This window comes from Choristoneura fumiferana, chromosome Z (genome assembly GCF_025370935.1).
Source record: "Choristoneura fumiferana chromosome Z, NRCan_CFum_1, whole genome shotgun sequence".
Lineage (NCBI taxonomy): Eukaryota > Metazoa > Arthropoda > Insecta > Lepidoptera > Tortricidae > Choristoneura > Choristoneura fumiferana.
The window spans coordinates 512337-537678 of record NC_133472.1 but is presented as its reverse complement, the minus strand read 5'-3'; the positions used below and the strand labels follow the sequence as shown (position 1 = coordinate 537678).

The 25342-nt window shown below is 40.2% G+C and overlaps 1 protein-coding gene across 1 annotated transcript; it reads right to left on the bottom strand.

Annotated features, from left to right (window-relative positions):
• Positions 1-2231: 2231 nt before the first annotated feature.
• Positions 2232-24438, bottom strand: LOC141430346 (uncharacterized). Its single transcript, XM_074091042.1, has 7 exons — positions 24275-24438; positions 22510-22650; positions 19015-19093; positions 5439-5588; positions 4833-4962; positions 4105-4194; positions 2232-3699 (listed from the first exon to the last, which is right to left on the bottom strand). Exons 1-7 carry the CDS (start codon positions 24418-24420, stop codon positions 3503-3505), a joined length of 933 nt encoding a protein of 310 aa, XP_073947143.1. The 5' UTR covers positions 24421-24438; the 3' UTR covers positions 2232-3502.
• Between the last annotated feature and the right edge of the window lie 904 nt (positions 24439-25342).

Below are 25342 nucleotides of genomic sequence, written 5' to 3'. Positions count from 1 at the left end.
TAGGGCCGGTAGGACGTGTCAGATATTTTTGCACGCTCCGCTGTGGCAGATATTAATGCAGGTGACGTACTCGTCAAAGTATGGCCCGTTTAATGGGAAAAGGTTCTACTGCGCTATACGGGTCCAGCTTAGGGCGGAATGCCTACCTATAATTAGATACATCTAGAAAAGCAGACGGACAGAAATGGAAGAACGGAAAACTAGCCAATAATGATCGTTTTACGAAAAAAAAAATATTTTCATTGTACAGTCACCAGCAATAATATCTGCCACAGCGGAGCGTACAAAAATATCTGATACGTCCTTCCGGCCCCAGAAATAGAGTCGTATCAGATATTTATGCACGCTTATTGTGTCAGATATTGGTGCTGGTGACTGTACATTTAAAGGGTATGCCTTTTGTGGGAAGATATAACTTGAAAGTTTTCCTTTCAAGGATGTGTATGGTCGTACGGTGGAACCTTTTCGCTGCAAATGTCCTGCTGACATTCCATACATCTGCCAAAGTAATTACTGTAAATCTGTAATCATCATGAAATTACTGTAAAAAGGTTCCATGTACGAATGCAGCTATTGGGAAGACAAATTAACTGTACTTTTCGAGTTATCCTTTTAAGAAACGGCTATATCTAAGGGATTTTGCGAATTATAAGGAAAAAGGGCCTTAATACCCTTAAAGTTTGTAGTTATAACAAAAATACAAGCTGTATAAGAGCTATATGTTAGGAGCAATCTAAATTAAATCACTTTAGACTCTTGTCACACTTATTAAAATATAAATTATTCTCGTGCCACAAATGGCCACACCTTTCCCTCCAATTATGACGGCCCCTTGACCAAATACTTATGACTGGAGATGGTCACTTGTATTACCCGTTGCTAAAAAAATCACGAGGCAGTATTGTCTAACGCGCTGACGTTCGCGATCGCATTCCCCCTCTCTTTCTAACCTCGTCTTACGCCGTGAAAGAAAGAAGTGGCGAATACGATTATGATTCCAAGTGTTTTAGACAATGCTAGGCCTCTGGTCACATTGTTCACGTGAAAAGTTTCAATGGTGTGCGTGTTTCGAATTTGTGCGATTTTTTAGTGACTGTTAAAAATATTTTAATTCATAATAATTACTTCACTTTTCTGGAAGTAGTTACAAAAAGTAGAAACAATCTTGACATGTAATTTTGCCGACAAACGCTTTTAAAAAATCATCATAATACCAGCTGTTGTTTATTTCTTATAACTATTCTTCAGTAATAACCTAACCTAACCTTACCAACAAAAAGTTGGAAAACTCCCGACTTTGTCACTTCAAAGTTCAATATCTCAAAAACGGCTGAACTGATTGTGATAAAACATGTCTAAGAACCTTCGCTAAAAAACCTGCTTTCAATTAAAAAAAAAAGCATTCAAATCGGTCCACCAGTTTAAGAACTACGGTGCCACAGACAGACAGACACACACACAGACATACATACAGACACACATAACGTATCAAACTTATAACACCCCTCTTTTTGCGTCGGGGGTTAAAAAGACGCAGCTCAAGATTGTTTCCCTTATTCCTATTACTTAAAAAAACGAAATATAGTTAATATAACTCGCCCCCGTAAAAAATGCCAGAAAAAAGTTTTGCACAAATAAAATTAAATATAATGCAACTCCGGTCATAAGTGTTCTGTCGAGCTTTTTAATATTGTAAACTAATTACATTTTAAACGGACGGTTGTAGGAACTGAAATTTTTACCAAATATTTACTTAGGTAAGGTATATAACAGCCGGAGGCACGTATGTAGCGATGGTTGATCGTTAAATTCAGCGCATGTGACAGCCCCGTACGCCACACACTTGCGCTTTAAAGGTCACCAGCATTATATCTGACACAATAAAGCGTGCATAAATATCTGATCTCTATTTTTAGAGCCGGCAGGACGTGTCAGATATTTTTGCACGCTCCGCTGTGGCAGATATTAATGCGATAATATGAGAGGTAATGGAGGATGAACGATGACAGCGTCAAAATCAGCAATGTATTAATGCAGGTGATGTACGTACGCTATCTGCCCTGCGCGTCACACAGCCACCCAAGATTTTGCCGGACACCTGGCGGGGCTTGACATCTTTGACTTATTACGAATGTGTCCGACCAAATATTTTCTCATTGGGATATTTTTAGGCTTTTTCTCTAGCTGCCGCACGATTCGAGGGCGAGAAATACAGAAATGTTATTTTTAAGTATTTATTATAAAATATTGCCAGACTTTTTAAAAATACATGTTGGGCTTTAAAAAGCGATGATTACTTAGCTATTAAATGCGTGTCTGCCCGGCCAAATTATGCGCCAAGGCTGGCTTTGGTGTTTTTGGACCGGGGAACTCTTCCCACGATACCGTTAATTCGTACTTTTGCTGTTTACCCATCGCTACAGTTCCGTGCCGCAGGCTGTACAGTCATAAGCACCAATATCTGACACAAAAAAGCGTTCATAAATACCTGACACGACTAGGGCCGTCCGTAGGGGCGGTGGCACGTGTCAGATATTTTTGAACGCTCTGCTGTGGCATGCAGATTTCTGTACTGGTGTCTTTTGTAAAATAATAAATAAGCTCTTGCTTACGCACGATGCACTTTATACAAATCTAACTATTTCACCTAGGTTTTACCGCAGGCAAAATCATAATTACACCTATGCATTGCCTATTATCTTGCATTTTATGCCTAATTGTGCAATAAAAATATCTAGCACTTCTAAAACTAAAATTACATATGGTGTTTTCTTTTTAATAATCAGAATCAATATTGTTTGTAACTTCTTGCTATGATTATATATATATAAATATTAACGTCGCGACAAAAAAGCCGTGTAAGTATGAAATTATGTAATGTACGATCTCTACGGCGTACCTTACTTTACGCTGAGCCAAAATTAAGTGGTGTACCACTTTTTAAACATCTTTATATCAAATAAATAATGTCGCTATACTCTAACTTTCAAGTTGACAGACACGTCTTACGACATTATTGCTTTACGACATGCAAACGATAGCCAACTTTAAAGTAGCCTAGACCACTTATTTGACAGATAGATGGTACGGTAACGATTTTTAATGTCAGATATTACTTAGGTCTTGAGAGGGTCCCAAATTAAAAATCGTGACTGTATCATGTCTTCAACGCGTATCATCTCAATTATGAACAGCAAATAGAATAGACCGAACGTAAAAAACATGGAAGAAATTCGTGTTAAAAATTCACCAACAGTACCAAGCTGATCAACCTAGTTTAGGTATGAGTCCATAGATGTCACTGACTTGAAAATCCCACGAGTTAAATCAAATTCCAAAGTGAGTCTTAATCTAAGGATATAAGTACATACTTGATCTTTAAATGATACAAATGCGCGCACATAAGATAAACCCATCCTTAAGTAAATAGCAATGCTTGAAAATTTTCTCTTTTCATTGATTGATACGCGTTGACGACGATACGCACCGGAAAAAACCGCGCTTAATGTTCCGGAAGCGGTGGTACGGGGATGTCCGGGAAGTTTTCCGGCAGGGGCGGGAGCACGTTGGTCTCGAACTGGCCGGAACAGTTTCCGGGGGCGGAATAGTTAGCCACCACGATCACTTTGCCCGCGCGGGAGCGTGCTTTGCCCACGCCGAAGAAGCGAGTGGATACCCACACCATTTGAGTGAAGTGGCCTGAGACGGAGAAACTTTTAAAACAGTGTATGTGTCACCGGCACCAATATCTGTCACAACAAATCGTGAATAAATATCTGATACGACTCTATTTCTAGGGCCAGTAGGGTGTGTCAGATATTTTCGCACGCTCCGTTGTGGCAGATACAGGTGACTGTACCTACCTACACAAAAGAAAGTTTTTGTTTATGAGTTTATTTTTCCACTTTGTTCGTGTGGATACTCTAAAGCGAACACATCATCCACATATGGTGAGCAGTTATTTATATAGGTCTGTATTTATTTCTTAATCTTAAAATATAAACTAAAAACCACGAACCAAAAATAAAAACAGATACCTACAAAGAGCTAGGTTTGTATCAGAATCCAAATACCCTTTTGTGCTGCCAGGCCCAGTTTACTCACCTGCATTGACGTTGGCGTGTAAGATGTCAGGTTCCTTGAAGAAGCTGTACTGACGGACAGCAGCGTACCAATAAGATGATGCTTCTTGTCCTGCCATTGGAAATAGGTAACTATAGTCACAGCATCAAAATCTGACACAATAAAGCGTGTATAAATATCTATAAATATCTGACACGACTCTATTTCTAGGGCCGGTAGGACGTGTCAGATATTTTTGCACGATCCGCTGCGGCAGATATTAATGCAGGTGACTGTACCAGGAATAAGTGTAAGTAGGTATAGTCAAGTTCATAAACTTGTGAGCAAAAATTTGATCAAAAATATCTGAGCACGACTCTATTGTTAACGGTGTAGAAGCGTGTTTGGATATTTTTGATAAAATTTTTGCTCACAAGTTTATGAACTCGACTGTACCTAACTATAGACAGTGATTAAATTAGGATGCGTGTGTACGTGTAGGTAGGTACCTACTAAGTACTAAAAGGAACCGGTTCTTGACACTGTACTAGAATGAGCTATTTTACCATCTCCTTCCTGCTCTTAGCACACGCAGTACAATATCTCGAGAAAGCCATCGAACGGAATCGCTCCAAAGTGCTCCGATAATACGATATTAATAAGGTATTATGCATGAAAACACATGTGTGGCACAGACGCAGCTGTCTTGCACGTGTTTGCGGAGTAAGATAAAACGAGTTTACTCTGAAAAACAGGTTAAATGAGATTACCTGTGACGTCAGGTTGTAGAGCGCTCACAGGGCGCTGGTAAAGGTTCTGGCCGACGTCCCTGTCGTTCCTGTAGTAAAACCTGTTTGTGTGAGCGAGATGGTTGGCCCAGGCTTGAGCGTAATCACATAACTGAAAGGGACAAATATTTTCAATTATTATATACATATAACCTTTTTAACTTGTAATCCTCGTATGAGTACAGTCGAGGAAACTGAAGTCATGTACAGCTGGGGGCCCCCACCAGGTACACATTGTGTCAGCAATGGCACTTTGTGATGAAGTTCAACCGAAGCCTCTACTCACTTCGGGGGCCATGTACAGTTGGGGGGGCCCATGCCGCTGCCGGTACAAATTGGGCCAGCAAAGGGGTCATTATTGGAGCGTTTCAGCTTCAACCGACTCATTTTCGTGGTCTTACTACGAATTGCCTGTAGATCTTGATGTCGTTTTCAATTATTTTCTAGAGTTACTTCTACTAGAGAACCGGAAAGAATTTTCTACCACTAACGAAAAAGTGTACACGAATAAGGTTAGGAATAAACGCTTAAATAATGTCACAAAGGGAATCGGTGTTGGGGTCCAACCGAAGCCTCGAATCTACTCACTTCGGGGGCCATGTACAGTTGGGGTGCCCCATGGCGCTGCCGATACACATTGTGCCAGCAGAGGCACTCGGTGATGAAGTCGCTGTCCTGCCAGGCTGTGCGGACCTCGCTCCACTGCACCACCATGGTCACGGGACGGTTCTGAAGAACCTGCAAATTGAAGAGTTTTTAAGCCGTTAAGAGCATGCTTGGCCACAGACATACAACACACACACACAAACATCACGCCTATATTCCCAAACTGGGTAGGCAGAGCACACGAAACGTTACCGCTTCGGAGTCACTTTTAGCAATTTTAGGTTTTAAGTTTGACAAAACCGGTGCAACAGTGACAGGTTGCTAGCCTGTCACCTACGATATACCTTAACCTATAGGTATCCTCAGTCGCCTCTTACGACAGCCACGGAAGAAATGGAGAGGTGTAATTCTAACCCGACACGACACCACACGGGTTACGGCTCTGAACTCAAATGACGCGAGACTCGACTCAGTACATAGGAAACCCTTTATTGCTGAACTTCCAAACAAGAGATACAGCTATATAAATAGTCATTCACGATGACGCGTGCCGTGGTTTTTATTACAATAATGTCAAATTTTGACAAAATCACGCGTCTTCGTGGATGGCACTAGGTATAGCTAGCTACTTCTAATATTGCTTGCGGTTCGTGAATAGTGTTGTTTTATATTATTTAAAGGTTTCAAGTCCAATGAGCATGCGCGTCATAGGCCGAATAATCACCACTGCCCTTGAGCACCAACATCTCAAGAATCATTGGTCGGTTGCCGGCCTTTAAAGAAAGTATTAGGCCCTTTTATTGAAAGCCCCGATGTCATGGAGACACTTCTGACGGAAGTTGACGCAGAGTGGAAGCTTACATTTGCTAGCACATAAACATAAACAAGCAAACTTTACCTCTTTGTTATATTAACTTGGATAATGTCTCTCGGGTATTTACTGTGTGCTAGTTATCCGCGAAAAGTTCAAGGAAAACAAAAGAATGGCACTTTTGCAGGTGGTAGGACCTTGTGCAAGGTCCGCCCGGATTGCTACCACCATCTTGCTCGCTAATCCTGCCGTGAAGCAGCAGTGCTTGCACTGTTGTGTTTCGGTGTGGAGAGTAAGACAGCCGGTGAAATTACTGGCACTTGAGGTATCCCATCTTAGGCCTCTAGGTTGGCAACGCATCTGCAATACCCCTGGTGTTGCAGGTGTTTATGGGCGGTGGTGATCTCTTACCATCAGGAGACCCACTTGCTCGTTTGCCATCCAGTCGAATAAAAAAAAAAAAAAAAAAAACTTCAACTTGTGCGCTGAGGCTGGTTGGGTGTAATTGTACGGAAGATAGCGATAATCAAATAATGAAAAATATTAACACAAGATATTTTTGTTGACTGTACTTGCATCGTCATCCAATTTAAATAAGGTATACCAAATTTTAAGTAAATCAGACCACAGGAAATGGGCCAAAATGAACTTGTAAGATTTTACCCGACAAAAAAAAACAACAAACAGGCAAGTTAAATAAAAATTTGTAACATTCCTTCGCACTCTTTCACAAAAAGAAATAATATTTTATACATCTTATTTATAACCACAACATAGACATAGTAAATAGGTTTAATATAAGGCAATATTTGTATGCCCTGGGGCACCACATAGTAAAACTCAAAAAACATAATTTAAGACCAATTAAATGTTACCTATGTTGGACAAATGAATAAATGATTATGATTATGATTATATATCCGTCAACGTGATTTTCCGACGGCTAGGCGAGACGAGAACTGAAATTTGTATGGCGGTGCCAGCGGCGGCCCGTGGCGGCTCGCGGCGGGCGCGCGAGAATGCATACTTACAAATTTCAAATTCTCGTCTCGTCTCGCCCCGCGGGTGGAAAATCACCTTCAGAGGCCAAACTAGGCTAAGTCTATATCTTGGCTCTCTGCGAGTGCGGTTGGCAGAAGTAATTAATTAATACTAACCGTTACCCGAGTTCTGTCCGCGTAGAATTCGGTTATCGCTATCCCGTGGGAACTGCAATTTTCCGGGATAAAAACTATCCTATGTCCTTCCCCAGAACTATAGAAATAGAAAAAATAGAAATAGAATTTATTTGTCATAAGTGGGTGTACAGTGGTTTCAATTTAACCGATTATAATAAGATCGCCACTCAGTGCCACTAAGTGGCGTACAAATTTCAATTTGAATTAAAAATACATATCATAATATTATAAGCATAATTGAAATAATTGTATTCAAATCATTTTTATGACAATACGACAATTCAATGACAATCACAATCTACAACGCCTTTTACTCGTTTAAGAACTCGCTAATACTATAAAAAGCATTTCTCTGACAGCCATGACATTAATATTCTTTTAAATGCCTTTAAGTTCCTGCTCTTAGTTAAAAAGCAATAAATGCAGTAATAAATGCAAGAATTTATTTTATATGACAGACATCTATTCTTGACAAAACAAAACATAGACAACACCCACCCTCAAGAATAGATCATTAAAGATCCATTAATTAATACAAATAGATATTATGATAGTAAATTTCTCATATTTTGAATGCTAGATCTGTCCCACCCTCAATCAAAAGATGTATAATAAAAATAGGAAATTTACTTAACTCTCTAGCCTAACCCTAACAGTCCTCTCAACATTTCGAAATTTTGTCGAGACAGAGGTTTAGTTAATATATCGGCTAACTGTACACTCGTATGAACATACTGAATGTTAACAATTCCTTGAGTAATCTTTTCATTAATAAAATGATACTTAATATCTAGATGTTTCATCTTTTTCAGCTGTTCATGCGAATTGCAAGCTTTGATAGTGGACTGGTTGTCCTCATATACAGTTACAGTATAATTTTCATGAATTTGCAATTCTGATAACAAATTTCTCAACCAGCAAACTTCACTAATACAATGCGTGAGAGATACATATTCGGCCTCACAAGAAGAAAGTGCAACTGTGGTTTGTTTTTTTGAGGTCCAAGATACCAAGTTACCATAGATTTGTAAGCAAAAACCCGACGTTGACTTTCTGTCTAGAGTATCATCTCCCCAGCTAGCGTCAGCATAAGCAGTTAATAGTTTTTCACCTGAATTTCTTTTGTATATCAATTTTAAATCTATAGTACCCTGTATGTACCTCAGTATTCGTTTTAGACAAGTCCAAAGTTCATTACTTGCACAGTTTTGAAATCGCGACAAGTAAGTTATGCTAACACACAAATCAGGTCTGGTACCAATCATAGCGTACATTATACAACCTATTAGCTGCCTACACCTATGCTCTAACTCGACACTTTCAGACGTTTCTTTTTGTAGCGTTGAGAAATCAAATTTCGGATCCATAGGAGTAGTCACGCTATGACAATCTGACATTTTAAATTTATTTAAAACATTTTTTAGATACTGCGATTGGTTCAGAGTAGTGATACCATTCTGTAAGTCTTGTTGAATAAGAATTCCAAGATATAAGCTAGCAAGTCCCAGATCTTTCATTTTAAATTCATTTTTCATGCTTGTTATAATTTTATTCAACATTGGACCAGAACCAGTACACAAAATATCATCTACAAAAACTAATATGTAGACCTTACTACTGTCATTGACATAATAATATACACAATGGTCACTTTTCGTTTTAGAAAACTGTTGGCTTAACATGAAGTTATTAAATCGCTCATACCAAGCCCTAGGTGCGCTTTTTAAGCCATATAGCGCCTTATTTAATTTACATACCTTTCCAATAGGTACCACAAAGTTGTCAGGTAATTCTACGTAAGTATCATCCTTAATTATGCCATTTAAGAAAGCGCTACAAACATCGAGTTGGTATACTGGCCAGTTGTTTTTGTTGCACAAGGCTAATAATGATTTTACTGTAGCCATTTTTACAACAGGCGAGTATACGTCACAATAGTCTAACCCTTTCTGTATAAAACCTCTAGCAACTAATCTAGCTTTATACAAATCGATTTCATTATCTTTATTTCGTTTAATTTTGAAAACCCACTTAGTGTCTATTATCATAATCTTATTGTCAGGTTTTTCAACAAACGACCAAGTGTCATTTTCAGTAAGAGCTTTCATTTCAGCCTTCATTGCCTCCTCCCATTTACAGGCATTTGGAGACGTCTGCGCTTCTTTCAGAGACGTCGGCTCTTCTGTATCTAGAAGTGTGAAGTAGGACGTATCATAGTCTTGTAGACTGACAGGTGGCCTCAGCGTACTTCTAGGCCGTAGAGACCTAGTGTTACCAGCAACTGGATGATTATTAGGGTCTTCTATTACTTCTTCCGACGATATTACTTCACAAGTGTCAACAAACTCGTCTTCAGATTCTTGAACGCTGTCAGTTACAGAGCTTGTTGTGGGTTTATTTAATTCAGTGTCGGTGAGCTCAAGCAACACTGGGATATGTTGTACTTCATCTGCCACAGAGCTCTCCATTAACATAGTAGGTGATGCTATCACCTCTCTTTCAATTGAGAAGGTATTGCTTTCTGGATAATAAATCTTGTAGCCTTTTGTGTTCTCACCATATCCCACAAACATCCCTTTCTTACTCTTGCTATCGAGCTTCTTCCTTTTTTGTTTCGGGACATGAACCCACATTTCTGTGCCGAAAATGTACTTCAAATGGGTAACATCAAACTTTTTTCCATAGAACAGTTCATAGGGAGTTTTGCCTTCTTCAGGACTCGTCCCTACCCTATTAATGACATACACGGCCGTATTTACAGCTTCCGCCCACAGATTCTTGTTAACTTGGCTTGCTTTCATCATCGTGCGAGCGGCCTCCATTACAGTGCGCATTTCGCGTTCAATTTTACCATTTTGAGCTGGCGTGTATGCGATTGAAATTTGATGTTTAATTCCTTTTGATTCTAAGAGTTCTTTCATATTTTTGTTAAGAAACTCACCTCCACCGTCCGTGCGAAGAGTTTTCACCGATTTACCCTCATTATCACTCTGTGCGAGGTATATTTTTATATTTGATATAACTTCGCTCTTATGTTTGATGAAGTAAACAGTGCGGAAACGAGAAAAATCATCTTTTAATAAGAGAAAGTAGTGCGAACCTCCAATAGACTCTTCTTCCAAGGGTCCACATAGATCTGCATGTACAATTTCTCCTCGAAAGCTTGTCTTGTTAATACTTGAATAGGCCGGAGTTTTCGAATGTTTGCCTTCAATACAAGCTGAGCAGAAATGCTGCTTTGTACATGTGATTTTAACATCATTATATTGGAGTATTCTTTTTGTATAAACGAAGTTTTGGTGGGCAAATTTCTGATGATATAACATTATTTCACATTTATTATTATTACATACTTCAACTTTGTCAGACTTGCTTGACAACGCCATAGTTGCTTGTGACGGTTGTGACATTTTGAACATCATTTTAAACAATCGACCTTCACGACGGGCTAGAGTGACAATTTCATTGTTTTTAATAAACTTGCAAAGGTTATTATCTGAGACCATTTGCAGACCTTTATCTAGGCAACTAGCAGCAGAAAATAGATTTACCTTGAGATTCGGTACATAGAGAACCTGTTTCAGCTCAACTATTTGCCACTTCTGTCCGTCAAATGCTTCTAGTCTCACATTGCCAATACCCATAGCGTTTATAGTTGCCCCATCTCCCATCTGTACCGGATGGTCTTGAAGCTCTTCATAGTCACACATTATATCATTCCTTCGAGTCATATGTTGTGAACATCCGCTGTCCATATACCAGAAGTCTTCTATTTGATTCAGTTCAGTTGCCACCAAAGCAATAGGACTTACTTGCTTCTTAGCTTTATTGTTTTTCCTGAAGAAACAGTACTTGGCTATATGACCCGGTTTCTTGCAAAATTCGCAGGTTTTGTTTTTAAAACAGTCTTTCTTCATATGTCCTGCTTTGCCACATGTTAAGCACTTGCTAGCAGTACTTCCATGAGTGACGAGAGCGATCGCCACATCTTGTTCAATGCTACTTCTATTTCGCTCCTCTTCAAGTAGGAGTCGTGATGTCAGTTCATCTAACGTTTGATTCTCACTCAGGACAGACTCCCATGCAGATCGGAAATATTTGTACTGCTCGGGAAGTGACATGAGGATTTTGGTTATAATCATTTTATCTGAAATGGCTTCTCCTGCTTGTTTAAGCTTGACACGGATATCTTCCAGTTTCGACAAGAAGTCGGATACGGTGCCCTCGTTGAATTGCATTGTAAAGAAACGTTGTTGTAGAAGATGAATGCTGACAGTGGATTCTTTGTCATAAACAGACTTCAGTTTCGTCCACATATCATATGCAGTCTCACAAGATAGAATATGAGCTTGTGGACCTGGCTCCATACGGGTGACAATAATGGTTTGTGCTTTAGCATCGTTCCGGACCCATGCGATCACCTCGTCTAGTGATTCCGGTTTTGATACTGGTTTTAGTTTTTCACCCGACACAATTTCATATAATCCCTGGCCATTTAAAATTATTCGTGTCTCAAATTTCCACGTTGACCAGTTTTCACCATTTAATTTATTCACCGTTGTAGCCGAAAGTGACGTCGCCATTTTCTTGTTATTTTTTTACTGAATAGCACCCGGTCGCAATACGACGTTACAAGTCGTTTTCGTTTATAATTGCGTTACGACACGGTTTTCCTGCAACATTTGAGCCGCTGGGCCCATAACCAGTTAAAAAGCAATAAATGCAGTAATAAAAGCAAGAATTTATTTTATATGACAGACATCTATTCTTGACAAAACAAAACATAGACAACACTCTTAAATGTATCTGGTAACTTATTATAGATTTTCACACACATTACGTAGGTATTTTTAGACGACAATGCTAGTTTTACAGGTGGTTTGTAAAGTTTATATTTATAAAGCTGTCTTACTTTATGGTGGCACATCTCTTGATATTCTATAAACTGACATTTATATTTGTGCACAAATAAACAGATCTCCGATATATACATGCATGGGACTGTTAGTATATTATATTTGATGAAATATGGGCGACAGGACCCTTTACGCTTAATTTTGAAAATGGCTCTAATGCAGCGCTTCTGTGCAATAAATAATTGGTCACTTTAGTACAGTTACCCCATATTACCATACCATATCTTAGAGTAGAACCAATATAGCCGTGGTAAGCCATTATTGCAGCTTGCAAAGAAACTGTCTGGCTAATCCGTCTTAAAGCAAACACAAAACTGTTGACTTTGGAGCAAACCTTGTTCACATGTTCCCTCCACTTGCAGTGACAATCAATATTAGTCCTAAAAATTTGGTATGTTTTACTTCTTCAATAGGATCGTTATTATAATGTACATTTAAATTTTGTGAACTACGCATGTCTGTATGAAATTGAATATAATTAGTTTTATCAATGTTTACCTTCAAATTATTTTTCTTAATACTCATCAAATTTCATCTAAATCGGTTCAGCGGTTTAGACGCGGTGAAGTAAAAAACAAACAAAACTTACAAACTTACGCATTTATAATATTTGTGGCATCATCATCATCCCAGCCTATATACGTCCCACTGCTGGGCACAGGCCTCCTCTCAGAACAAGAGGGTTGGGCCATAGTTTCCACCGGGCCAGTGCGGTTGGGAACTTCACACACACCATTGAATCGCTTCGCAGGTTTGTGCAGGTTTCCTCACGATGTTTTCCTTCACCGCACAGCTCGTTATAAATTTCAAATGTAATTCCGCACATGAATTTCGAAAAACTCAGAGGTGCGAGCCGGGGTTTGAACCCACGACCCTGTGCTTGAGAGGCGATAGGTGAAACCACTATGATTTGTGGCATAGTTGGATTTATAGTTTTGTAGCTACAGTCAGTATCAAAAGTAGCTGGTTACTTTTGTACTTCGTCGTTTTACAGCCGCGTGCTTAGCGCCAAACAAGATTGAAAAATGTGTTAATGCGACAGAGTAAAAAAGTAACCAGCTACTTTTGATGCCTTTGTGTGAATGTGGTTTAGACGAAGGCTGTCTTGACCACTTATTTTTCGAATGTTCAAAGCTGACATCCTCCTTGTATGACCCCTTATATTCTCGCCTGTTAACTTTAATCCCTCCTTCGTTATGTATATTCACTTTTATTACCATTCTGTGTGATTTTATATCCTCTAATAATATAAGACTATAGTTCTATCTAATCAATAACAACATCTTTTGTCTTTGTCGCAGTGACGTGACTCCCAACAGCGTTCGGCCGAAAAGGATTTTTTTTTTCTCTTTTCAAAATATTTTTCTGCTGCTGTCAAACTGTTGGCGTTCTGCAGAATCAACCGCAACCCTTTCATCGCAACTGACATTGGCCCAAGCCTTAAGGCCGTCATTGAGGGAATAATAATAATAATACTTTTGATGCTGACCGTACAATAACAACGGATAAGTCACTGCACTGTAAATGCCTCTGACTTACACCACGCCATCCGGCCTCACACGAGACGCGGGTACGTTCATTATACTAAAAGCCTATTTTTATTTGTGGCCTCTAGCTGACATCTCGGGTGTTTTTAAAATGACATCTGTGGTTATACCATTCGGATGTGAAGAGAACTAAGCTGGACATGTAGACCCGTAGGACTAGGTTTTGAGGCTTCAAAAATATTAAAGTTTTTTCTTTTTCGCATATAGCTTCCGGAGCATTTGCCCAACGTAATACAAAAAATTGTGTCATTTTGGGTGCCTGCATAAGTAGAAATTTATATTTTCCATTAGTATTGGACGAAAAAAAAATTAAAGACGAAAATTTTACTTGCTTATTAATATCCGAGCAGTAACTGATGTACATAGGCATTTTGTTACTTTGTTACTTTTACGGGTATCCCGTGAAACCATATCGAAAATACAAACTGAGACATGGATGCACAGAAAAACCAGAAAAAGAGACCAGCGCTGGGAATCGAACCCAGGTCCTCAGCAATCCGTGCTGCGTGCTATAACCCCTGTAGGGGGGTCCACCGCTGGACAGGAATCTAGACACGAATTTTCCCTATGCATACATATCTCAGGTTGCTTATTTCTACTACGCTACTTATGCAGCAGCACTAGCGACATCTATGTTCGCTCTCATCGAGAGACGTCACATTCTTTCGGAACAACGCTCACCCAGACAAGAGATGTCGCTACTAAGCAATCAAATTATGATTGGTTATATTGAATAACCATATGCATAGGGAATTCGTGTCTAATTCCTGTCCAGCGGTGGTGTAGGGTTATAGCACGCAGCACGGATTGCTGAGGACCTGGGTTCGATTCCCAGCGCTGGTCTCTTTTTCTGGTTTTTCTGTGCATCCATGTCTCAGTTTGTATTTTCGAACTGAAATAATAGTCAAGGAATTTACTGGTAGATACAGAAAAGCGAAATATGTCAGTATTTTTTTGCCGAAGTGTCGCAGACGCTCTCAAGGACCACGACCCCTAAATATACCTGATACCAGCATGAAACCAATTCCAGTCGGTAGGTATGAACCTTCATTTCCGGAATATATAAGTCTGCCAAAGTTTTATCAAAAAGTAGCCGAGGCAGATCTTAAAATTATCTACAAAAATGGTATTTATACTTTTTTTTATCACGATTCTTATGTATTCATTTGGCCCATTGCCCTTGCAATTTAGCAAGCGTGGTTCTGCTAACGTGGGATGCAATATATTTGCTTCGGACGGGCAGTGCCTTTTGCCAAACCAAGTTTTGTTGAACGAGCGTGGTGGCTATACACTCTACCAAGGCTTATTTTTTCATTAGTGCTTTTGAAATAAAAACTTTTTAACAAAAAAATAAACCGATGTAAAAACTGAAAAGCATAAAATATAAACCTTTTTAGGGTTCCGGAGCCAAAATGGCAAAAACGGAACCCTTATATTTTCGCCATGTCTGTCTGTTTGTCTGTCCGTCCGCGGCTTTGCTCAGGGACTATCAATGCTAGAAAGCTGTAATTTTGCACGGATAATATGTAAACTATGCCGATAAAATGGTACAATAAAAAATGGGAAAAAAATTTTTTTAGGGTGCCTCCCATAGACGTAAAGTGGGGGTGCTTTTTTTAGTGCCTAACCTATAGTGTGGTTTATCGTTGGATAGGTCTTTTAAAACCATTACGGATTTGCTACGACGATTTTTCGATTCAGTGATCTGTTTGCAAGTTATTCAACTTTAAGTGCAAATTTTTATTAAAAGGGGGCCTCTAAAATCTAAACCGGTGGGTGGAAAAAATTGAAAAAATTCAGGATAACGGCTAAGTTTTCGTGAGAATTATTAGTAGTTTAAGAGTAAATAGCAGCCTAAGGTATAAAATGTAACTAAACTTGGAAGATTCCCGTATAAAAATACGAAATCCTTAGAAAAATAATAACTTAATTTTTTCGTAATGGCTACGGAACCAACCTATTTCGGACTAGAATTTGCCTTTAACTGAAGTTTATCTACTATCTCATTCTAAGGCTACGGCTCCACTGAGGCGGAGACGAGCGGAGGGGAGACGAGGCGTATAGGGATCGACCAATCATATTATTGCACATCTCGTCTCCGCCTCATTATCATCAGACTTGTAGGGATTGATCGATCCCTACACGTCTCCTCTTTGCTCCGCTCATCTCCGCCTTAGCGGAGCTCGCCTAAGACGAAAAGCTCGTCTCCGTCACATTATCATCAGACGTATAGGGATTGGTCGATATCTAGGCGTCTCCTCTTCGCTCCGCTCGTCTCCACCTAAGTGGAGCCATGGCTTAAGAAGAAAGACTCGTCTCCTTCTCATTATCATCAGACTTATCTTCTGACTATTTTCAATATTGATAATTGTTTTCAGTTTTTACTTGTCATTTTTATTTTTCAAATTATTTTATGAATTTTAATTGGACGATCCCCTGACATTATTGTAATTTTAATTTTATTTTTATTTTACGAGAACCTGTTTTGAATTTTAATTGTTTTATTCCTTTTTTTATTATTTTATTCAATTTTAACATTTTGTGACATTCAATTGTTTTCCAATTTAATATTTTGTGTATTCTTGACAATTTCAGTATAAATTCTCGTAACTTTGACATGTACAAACTATGATGTAATTTTATACTGAATGAATAAATAATCTAATCTTGTAGGGATTGGTCGATCTCTACACGTCTCTTCTTCGCTCCGCTCGTCTCCGCCTTAGTGGAGCCGCGGCCTAAGAAGAAAGGCTCGTCCTTGTGTAGGCCAAGAAGACCCGTAAGAGCTCTGTGCAGTATAGTTCTCGATTGAATAATGTTTATTCCATCGCATTATCTCGGTTTTATCTTGCGATCTCAAATTTAATAGCTTCAGTAAATATTTAGCGCAATAAAGAGTTTGAGTTTGAGTTTGACTGCCTGCGGAATCCTACTTACTACATATTATAAATGCGAAAGTTTGTGAGTGAGTGAGTGAGTATGTTTGTTACTCCTTCACGCTGAAACGGCTGAACGCATTTGGATGAAATTTGGTATGTAGATAGCTGAACATCTAAAATAAAACATAGGCTACTTTTTATTTCGATATTCCCTCGGGATAGGGATAAAATCTTGAAATAACAACCGCTGGGCTTAGAGTCATGAAATTTGACATGATTGTTTTTTATGTAACGTCAATGAAAACCACGATTTAATTTTCGGGAATTCCCACGGGAATTTTTTAAAATCCCGAAATTTTAATTTAGCTGCTGGATGTAATGATTTACGTGTGCGAAGCCGTGGGTAAACGCTAGTCCTAAATAATTAAAATGCCAAGGTCGCACTCCAGCTTTCGCTATTAGTGCAATTTGCCTCATTTCCCGTAGCCGTTCAAAAGTAGACTTAATTGGTTTAGTCAGAGAGCTCAGGGTGAGCCTTGTCTCATTTACAGGGGTTGCAAACGAGGGTCGCGGGCGGGTCAAGGCCGCGGCCCGCTTCCGGTGTATTGATAGAAGCCCTGAGATATCATCCGATAGAAGGGATATAAATATAGGTTTTGGCAGTTGAATTGCGATTCAGGCATTTCAAATGTAATAAACTAAAGGTAAACCAAAAATGCTTATTTATTTATATGGCAATAGTTCAGTATAGTCGGAACAATGACATCTTGACTTTACCTGTTAGCTCTGATGTTAATTTGGAAAGGTTTTGTAGCGAAATAGTTTCATTCCCCAAGCGTATTTTTTTCCAGTAGTTTATTAGAAACATTATTTATTGTTGTTTCTTTTAAAAAAATATGGCTCTGTCCATCGGAGGACAATTTTGCCAGTGTCTAGTAGTTTTTGCCGTTGTACGGTAAAAAAAAATCTAGAAAACGAAATATGAGAGGTAATGGTGGATGAACGATGACAGCGCGAATCTCCGGAGAAAACTAGAAACATTATTTACAATGATCAGTTGTTGACTACGAATCGTTTTGGGCATTTTTGTTATTGTTCAAAGAAACCGCAACAGTGACACTGACAATCATTAAAATTATTGCCAGTGTAAGAAATTAGTTCCAATGAAATTACGCAGCATGGCGAATAGTCATATATTTCTGGTCAGGCTTTAATAATGTTGAAATGTTGAAAATTCATACAAAATCAGAAAGAGAAGAAAGCAAGAGGAGTGGGTAAGCGGGATGGAGAAACGAGCGCGAGTGGGGCAGCCGCGACGAGCATATGGAAGCGGGGAATAGTCATACTTGTTAGAGTCAAAATGCTGCACTTCGTGAAGAAAGCAAGCCGCTTTGCACAGTGATAGTACAGGCTAAATTGGGTGCTTTGACCCGCAGCAGCGGAAGTTTCACCCCTTAGGAACAGAGATCCACGAATGGAAATTCGGATTATATTCTCGCTCCACTCCGCCAAAGTCTAAGAACATTATCTTACACTGTGACTCCGCTAGCTAGCTTCGCACTTACGCAACTGCGCTCCGCATTAAGTACTTCCTAGCTCCATGCCTGTTATGGACAGACACAGCATGCAACTGCGCTCCGGTATTACCCCCTCGCTCCGATTCGCCTGACTGGTTCCGATAAAGGAGAGCCCTCCTTTATCGGAACCAAACTCGACGTTCGTGTCATGTAAAATTTTGTGGTAGGGCCCTCGTATTTAAATTTATTGTTGAGAATGTAACGCGAAAAATGGAAACATAAATTAATTAATAATAACTAAAATGTTTTAATGTTAATGTCATTGTTATATTACGTCGCAGAAAATATCTTGCGACGATTTCGACATTGGCGAAATGCACGATTGTTATATTTTAAAGTGTAATAAATTCGAATTCTCTCGCTTGTAGATTGATTTCAGTAACCTACCGTAAACTGCTTCAACTTTGCCCTCTGGCCCCAACATTGCCTGCTTCGATTTAGAGTCGATAACTTAACACCCTTTAGGTTTTAAAACCTTTATCCCCCCGTAATAATAATTCCCGTGTAGATAAAAGTTTAAAACCTATAAGAGTGCTAAGTTATCGACTCTAAATCAACTCAGGCAATGTTGGGGCCAGAGGGCAAAGTTGAAGCAGTTTACGGTATCTGTTTTGTGGTCCACACTCATAGTATCACAATGTATCACGTACCTTTTGCAGCAGCTTCGGTCTGTTGTCCAGCGGTGCTGGTTCGTTGTCTGTTTGTTCGTTGTTGTTGCGCGACGACCGCCTAAACAAACAAATGGAAAATGAGTATTCAAAATAATGGTGGGTCTATGGATATCCGGTGTAAGTACGCTTTAGGCTCCGTTGTCACCAAAGATGTGCGAAGATGTGTTGAAAGAAATGTGTTCCTTTATCATGCTGAACTAATAGCAACGCTTCATTTGTACCATCAGCAAAATAAGTGGTCTATCCATTTTTAAACAAGTTCCTATCAAATGAATATGTCCCTAAGGCACTTGTCCCACCGCCGACGATGAGCGAGAAGCGAGCAGAGCGAGTAACTAGAAACGAGTGGGCGAGCAGTGAAAAGCGAGTGTTCGAGCACGACGGGCGATTACTCGCTCCACTCGCTCGAGCCGGGCGGCCGCCAAGCTAACAGCGCTGAGCGAGTATCGCTGAGCTTATAGCTCTTGTCGCTGCGACAAATGATGTAAGAGCGAGTTCTCGCCGGCAGTGTGAACCGCCAGCGATCAACTATTAATATATGTGTCTCTTTTACTCACACAGGATCTTATATCTTTTGTTCGTTTCTTGAGCGAGAAAATAGTCGATAGCCAATCGTTTCCTCGCCGGCGGTGAGACAACTGCCTAGAGTCGAACTTTCAAGTTGACAGACACGTCTATTGGCATTATTGTTTTGTGACATGCAAACGATTATCAACTTTAGGGTGGTCGACTTTAGCGACATATTAAATTGATAGGAACTTGTTTAAAAATTGATATACCTACCACTTACTTGGCTGATGGTACCTTTTCTCGCTCAGCGCATCTCAGTGGAAACAGCTCGGCAGAGCGAGGATAGGCAAATGAAGCGTTTCTATTGGTTCATGAACATGAACAACACATTCCTCGAAAAACATCCTCGCACATCTCTGGTGGAAACGCTGCCTAAAGCCGGCACTTGCAATAAGTTCACAGACGACTATCGAGAAGCATTTCCGAGTGACGTGATACCAAAAGTGCCCCCAAAAAGCCCGTATGTTCTATAAATAGCGTCGTCTTGGGTCCGCCCTAGCGCCCCGGCCTTCTGCCATCAATTTGCTCGCGGGCCTCGGGCGAGATTAGCATACGAACCGCCCACCTGACAAAACATTAGCCCTAACTACTTACAGTTATGGAATTGTAAAGTCATTCAGTTGGAACCGCTCGATTCACATTAGCATAGTAAAAGAGAAGTATGCACACTCCGACCCTTTAGGAGACTTAGCTGCCTAATCTAATGTGAGCTAACTTTGGGGGCGGCAGACGTGAACTTGCCTTCGAAATCCAAAAGCTTAATGGTTACTTGACCTGAAATGTATATTTCAGAACTAAATTATTGTTATCATTATTTTAAAATTTATGACGGTGGAAGCATTCTACACTTCCACTGAACGTAGATATAGTTTAGATATAGTTAGTGTTTAGTATTGTAACTAAGGGACCCCATACATCCCTGTATTTCCTGTATTATTATTTTTTGTATTTTTTTTCTTTAATTGTATAATATAGTTTTTAAGTATTTTATTTGTAATTACATTTTGATGAAAAAATGACTTTCTGCCAAGTTTCTTGCGGCGCATTCTTCTTGGCAATGATGGTCTTTCCGAAAGCGCTGGTAGTTTAAAAAAATGACGTGTAAAGTGCCCATTGCGGCCTATTTACTGAATAAATCATTTGAATTTTTGAATTTTGAATCCGGCGCGGTCGCTTAGGGTTGTCGATGTCTAATTTTTAGATTAATTACCTACTTGCAGGCAAATAACTTAAGAGAAGTTTCCCTGCCGGCCGCGTTATTTATTCGTTTGGGATATTGCTGTCTTTATCGCTCGTGACATAAGCGCTCGCAGCCCTCCCCCCATGCCTTCCGCAACGACGTCCGTAATTATCGAGATAGCTGTAGGCTAGGGTAAGATTTGGGCGGTTGAATTTTGGGTTTCGTTGTCCTCATATTATACGAAAAGTATAGCACATAAATCAATGATATTTTACAATCAAGATATTCATTATATTTTCTATGCCTGTGGTTTTTCGATTTTTGTAAAAATGCTTTATTAGTCTGTAACACAATAGGGCTAGGGCAATAGGAAGCCGTGGTGGCCTAGTGGTTTGACCTATCGCCTCTCAAACAGAGGGTCGTGGGTTCAAACCACGGCTCGCACCTCTGAGTTTTTCGAAATTCATGTGCGGAATTACATTTGAAATTTACCACGAGCTTTGCGGTGAAGGAAAACATCGTGAGGAAACCTGCTCAAACACCTGCGAAGCAATTCAATGGTGCGTGTGAAGTTTTTTTTTTTTTTGTTTTTGTTTGAAGTTGTTGTTTTTCTTTTCTTTCTTTCTTTCTTTCTTTCTTTCCAATCCGCACTGGGCCCGCGTGGGAACTATGGCCCAAGCCCTCTTGTTCTGAGAGGAGACCTGTGCCCAGCAGTGGGACGTATATAGGCTGGGATGAACAATAGGGCTGCCTGTCAACTATTGAGCGGAGCGAGTTAGCGGAGCGGTGAGCATGATCAAAAATCCACCAATAGAATTGCATAAAATCTCCGCTCCAGTGGATAGAGTTCTTTGGTAACTAGATAAAAACTCATACAAAACCGGGAAGCAGAGCGAGGAAGAGAGCGGGGCAGCGGGGCGGAGAAATGAGCGAGCGGGGTAGCGAAGAAGCTCCGTGCGTGAATAAAGAAAAAGACCGCATCTCCGCTCCGCATGGGTGATGCGCTCCGCTGCCTCGTGTACCTACAGGGTGGAAAGTTGAGATGGGGCAGCAAGGGCAGCTACTAGATCCCTTGCTGCTACGCAAAAATGCTCATAGGGATACCTTTTCTAACTTTTTAAGTGATGACAATCGACATTCACTGATTTTTAATAAAATGTACAGTCAGCGAGAAAATCGACTGATTTGACTTTTTTTTAAATGCCAATCGGTCCCATTTTTATCAAGGACTAAAACACTCTTTGAGACCAACTAAGGTTAGAGTACTAGAACACCCACAAATCAAAGAAAACTTTTTCCATACAGTTCGTAGGACACTAATTTGCAAAGTGAAACTTTCGCATGTTGTTTTTTTTTTCGAACATGAATCCTTTTTAATGGTTAAAGAAAATTAAACAGTATGTAGACAACTAAAAACTGAACATTTTAACTAAAGTTAGTGTCTTAACACAGTATTGCTGCCCTATCTCAACTTTCCACCCTGTATATCTTTGCTCGCACCGCTCCAGTGAACAGGCAGCCTTAAAAAAAGATGGCCGCTGTGACCTACGGCTCCTACCAGCAGGGCTACTACAAAACTCGAAACCGGTCATAAAACCAATCGAATATTACAACCGGTACCGCCTCCGCGCCGCACCGCACCGCCCCGCCACCGCTCTCTGTGTGTTACAAGCTTCAGAGTGTAATATCGTCACTGCGGCCTTCTATGGCTACGGACTACTGACCTATCAGAGTGCATCATCGCCGGCGCAACCTTCTTCCTCAGGTTGGCGAGTGCAGTGAGCTCCTCGCGCCGGCGGGAGGGGGGCGGGGCGCCGCACAGCGTCAGCATCGGCGTCGGTGTCGCTGCCTTTGCCGGCTGCAGCCTGCGGGAACACACAGCAATGATTTTTAGGGTTCCAAGCGAGTAAGATGGTGGTAGCAATCCGGGCGGACCTTGTTCATAACTTCACATAATTTTAAGATCAAATTTTTGCTCAGAAGCTTAAGAACTCGACTGTATCTCCGGTACGCCCTTGAACTCTTATCTATCGTATACCTACGTATATATCTAGTCTTGGAAGCAAGAAGGCAGCCTGTTTTCCTTGCCAATTATTATTATTCCAAGGCCAGGAAACGGAATTGGCAGCTTTTGCCCGAACGGCCTCGCCCGGCCGGCCTTGGAGGATGGCGTTGCATTCAAAATGCTAAATGACTTGGATTTGGAGGGTTGCTGTCTAAGAGCGAGGTCGGACTGAATACCTACTTATTTTGTGGCGAACGAGGGGTAGGTACAGTCACGTACAGTCAAGGGCAAAAATATGTATACACTTTAGTGTACCTTGTCACTTTAAGCACGGTGACAGTTCATATATGGCAGTTTAAATATGACGAAAATAGACAAGGTACTAAAGTGTATACATGTTTTTGCCCTTGGCTGTACATATTCTAGAGACAGGGGACAGACTTCTGGAAAATAGTAAGTACTGTCCCGTTCAAAACAAGATGTAACGTACAGTGTGTTACCGGCAGCCAAGCTTTTTTTAAGGGAGGTTAAAGTAACGTATTTCTGTAACTTAACCATAACATTCATTTAAGTAATAAATTAAAATTTATGAATTTCTTAACTTTCTAACAAAATTATAATTGCCAGCAATGTAGAGCAAATTAAATTGACAAGTACCTTACCTAATAAATAATCAGTGTCTGTCTCTACGATACAAAAGACTTTTGTATCGTAGAGGTAAGAAAAGTTGGTGTTACCGCTTAGAAGCTGGCGTTCTCTTGGACAGCAGCGTGTAGTCATGGCTAGAGCCTGGAGGGTTACCGTTGTTGGAGTAACGTTTTTTGTATCTTAGAAGTAAGATAAAGTGTGTTACCGCTTAGAAGCCGGCGTTCTCTTGGACAGCAGCGTGTAGTGTATTAGTAGTCATGTCATGACTAGAGCCCGGCATGTTATTACCGTTGTTGGGGCAACAGTCTTGTATCGTAGAAGTAAGATAAAGTTGGTGTTACCGCTTAGAAGCTGGCGTTCTCTTGGACAGCAGCGTGTAGTCATGGCTAGAGCCTGGAGGGTTACCGTTATTGGAGTAACGTCTTTTGTATCGTAGAAGTAAGATAAAGTTGGTGTTACCGCTTAGAAGCTGGCGTTCTCTTGGACAGCAGCGTGTAGTGTATTAGTAGTCATGTCATGACTAGAGCCTGTTGGGGCAACAGTCTTTTGTATCGTAGAGGTAAGCTAAAGTTGGTGTTACCGCTTAGAAGCTGGCGTTCTCTTGGACAGCAGCGTGTAGTCATGGCTAGAGCCTGGAGGGTTACCGTTGTTGGAGTAACGTCTTTTGTATCGTAGAGGTAAGCTAAAGTTGGTGTTACCGCTTAGAAGCTGGCGTTCTCTTGGACAGCAGCGTGTAGTGTATTAGTAGTCATGTCATGACTAGAGCCCGGCATGTTATTACCGTTGTTGGGGCAACAGTCTTTTGTATCGTAGAAGTAAGATAAAGTTGGTGTTACCGCTTAGAAGCTGGCGTTCTCTTGGACAGCAGCGTGTAGTCATGGCTAGAGCCTGGAGGGTTGTTGTTCGGGTAATAGGCCTCTTCGCTGTCGCGGCTGTTGACGAGCGCGGACTTGAGCGGGAGGAGTTCGACGTCGCGCGACATGGCTCATGGTTCCGCGGCGGCGGCTTGCAGCCAACTGGGAGCTGCAGCGCGCAGCGCGAGGGATGGGCCGGATGTATCCGCGGAAGAGCGTCGTCGATGTGAGGATGTTCTTCATGTAGTTTATGGTGTGATTTAATAGTTATTTATGTGGCTGGTGCATAATGAGAGGCATTAAAGCACGAGTGGTTTTATGAAACGAGCCGAAGGCGAGTTTCATAATAAGATCACACGAGTGTTTTAATGCCTAATTATGTATAGCCGCATACATAACTTTATCTACATGCATATCATAAGTTTTCTATAATATGTTCAGATATGGCCTGTATTTTTAAGTTAGTGTTACTGATAACTAGTTTGAAGTAGCTACCAAAGCTTAAATAAAACAGATAATAAAAAACTAAAGTTTTATTTATAACAATAATTATTATCTACATGCATGTCATAAGTTTTCTACAATATGTACAGATATGCATTGTTAAAAAAAGTATTACCGATACTTTAATGTAAACATTAAGATGATGCACCCACAGATACCAGGTTTCTTAATAAAGGCCATTTGATAGTCGTTTCTGAACATATAATAGGGAAGTTATGATTTATGCATGTAGATAAAAATCGTTAAGCGCTATGTAGCGTATGTTTATAACGCTAAATAGCATTCGAAAGTAGTAATAACTTGAGCTAGGTAAGTTTTAAATGTGAGGAGTGGTAGAAAGTTTGTTAGCCAAAGCTCCTTCCTGTTTTTTATAAGCTTTTAGTTTATTTTTATTTGGGTCAAATCTTGTCTTTTAATAGTGACAGGACTAGTCCGGCCAGGATCGTCTCCAGAGGACGGAACTCTTCAACGGTTAATGGCTCGGCTTGAAATTTGGTATTTATAGTTCGAGTGGCAATACAAGTACGTCAACAAAAAGTACAGTCA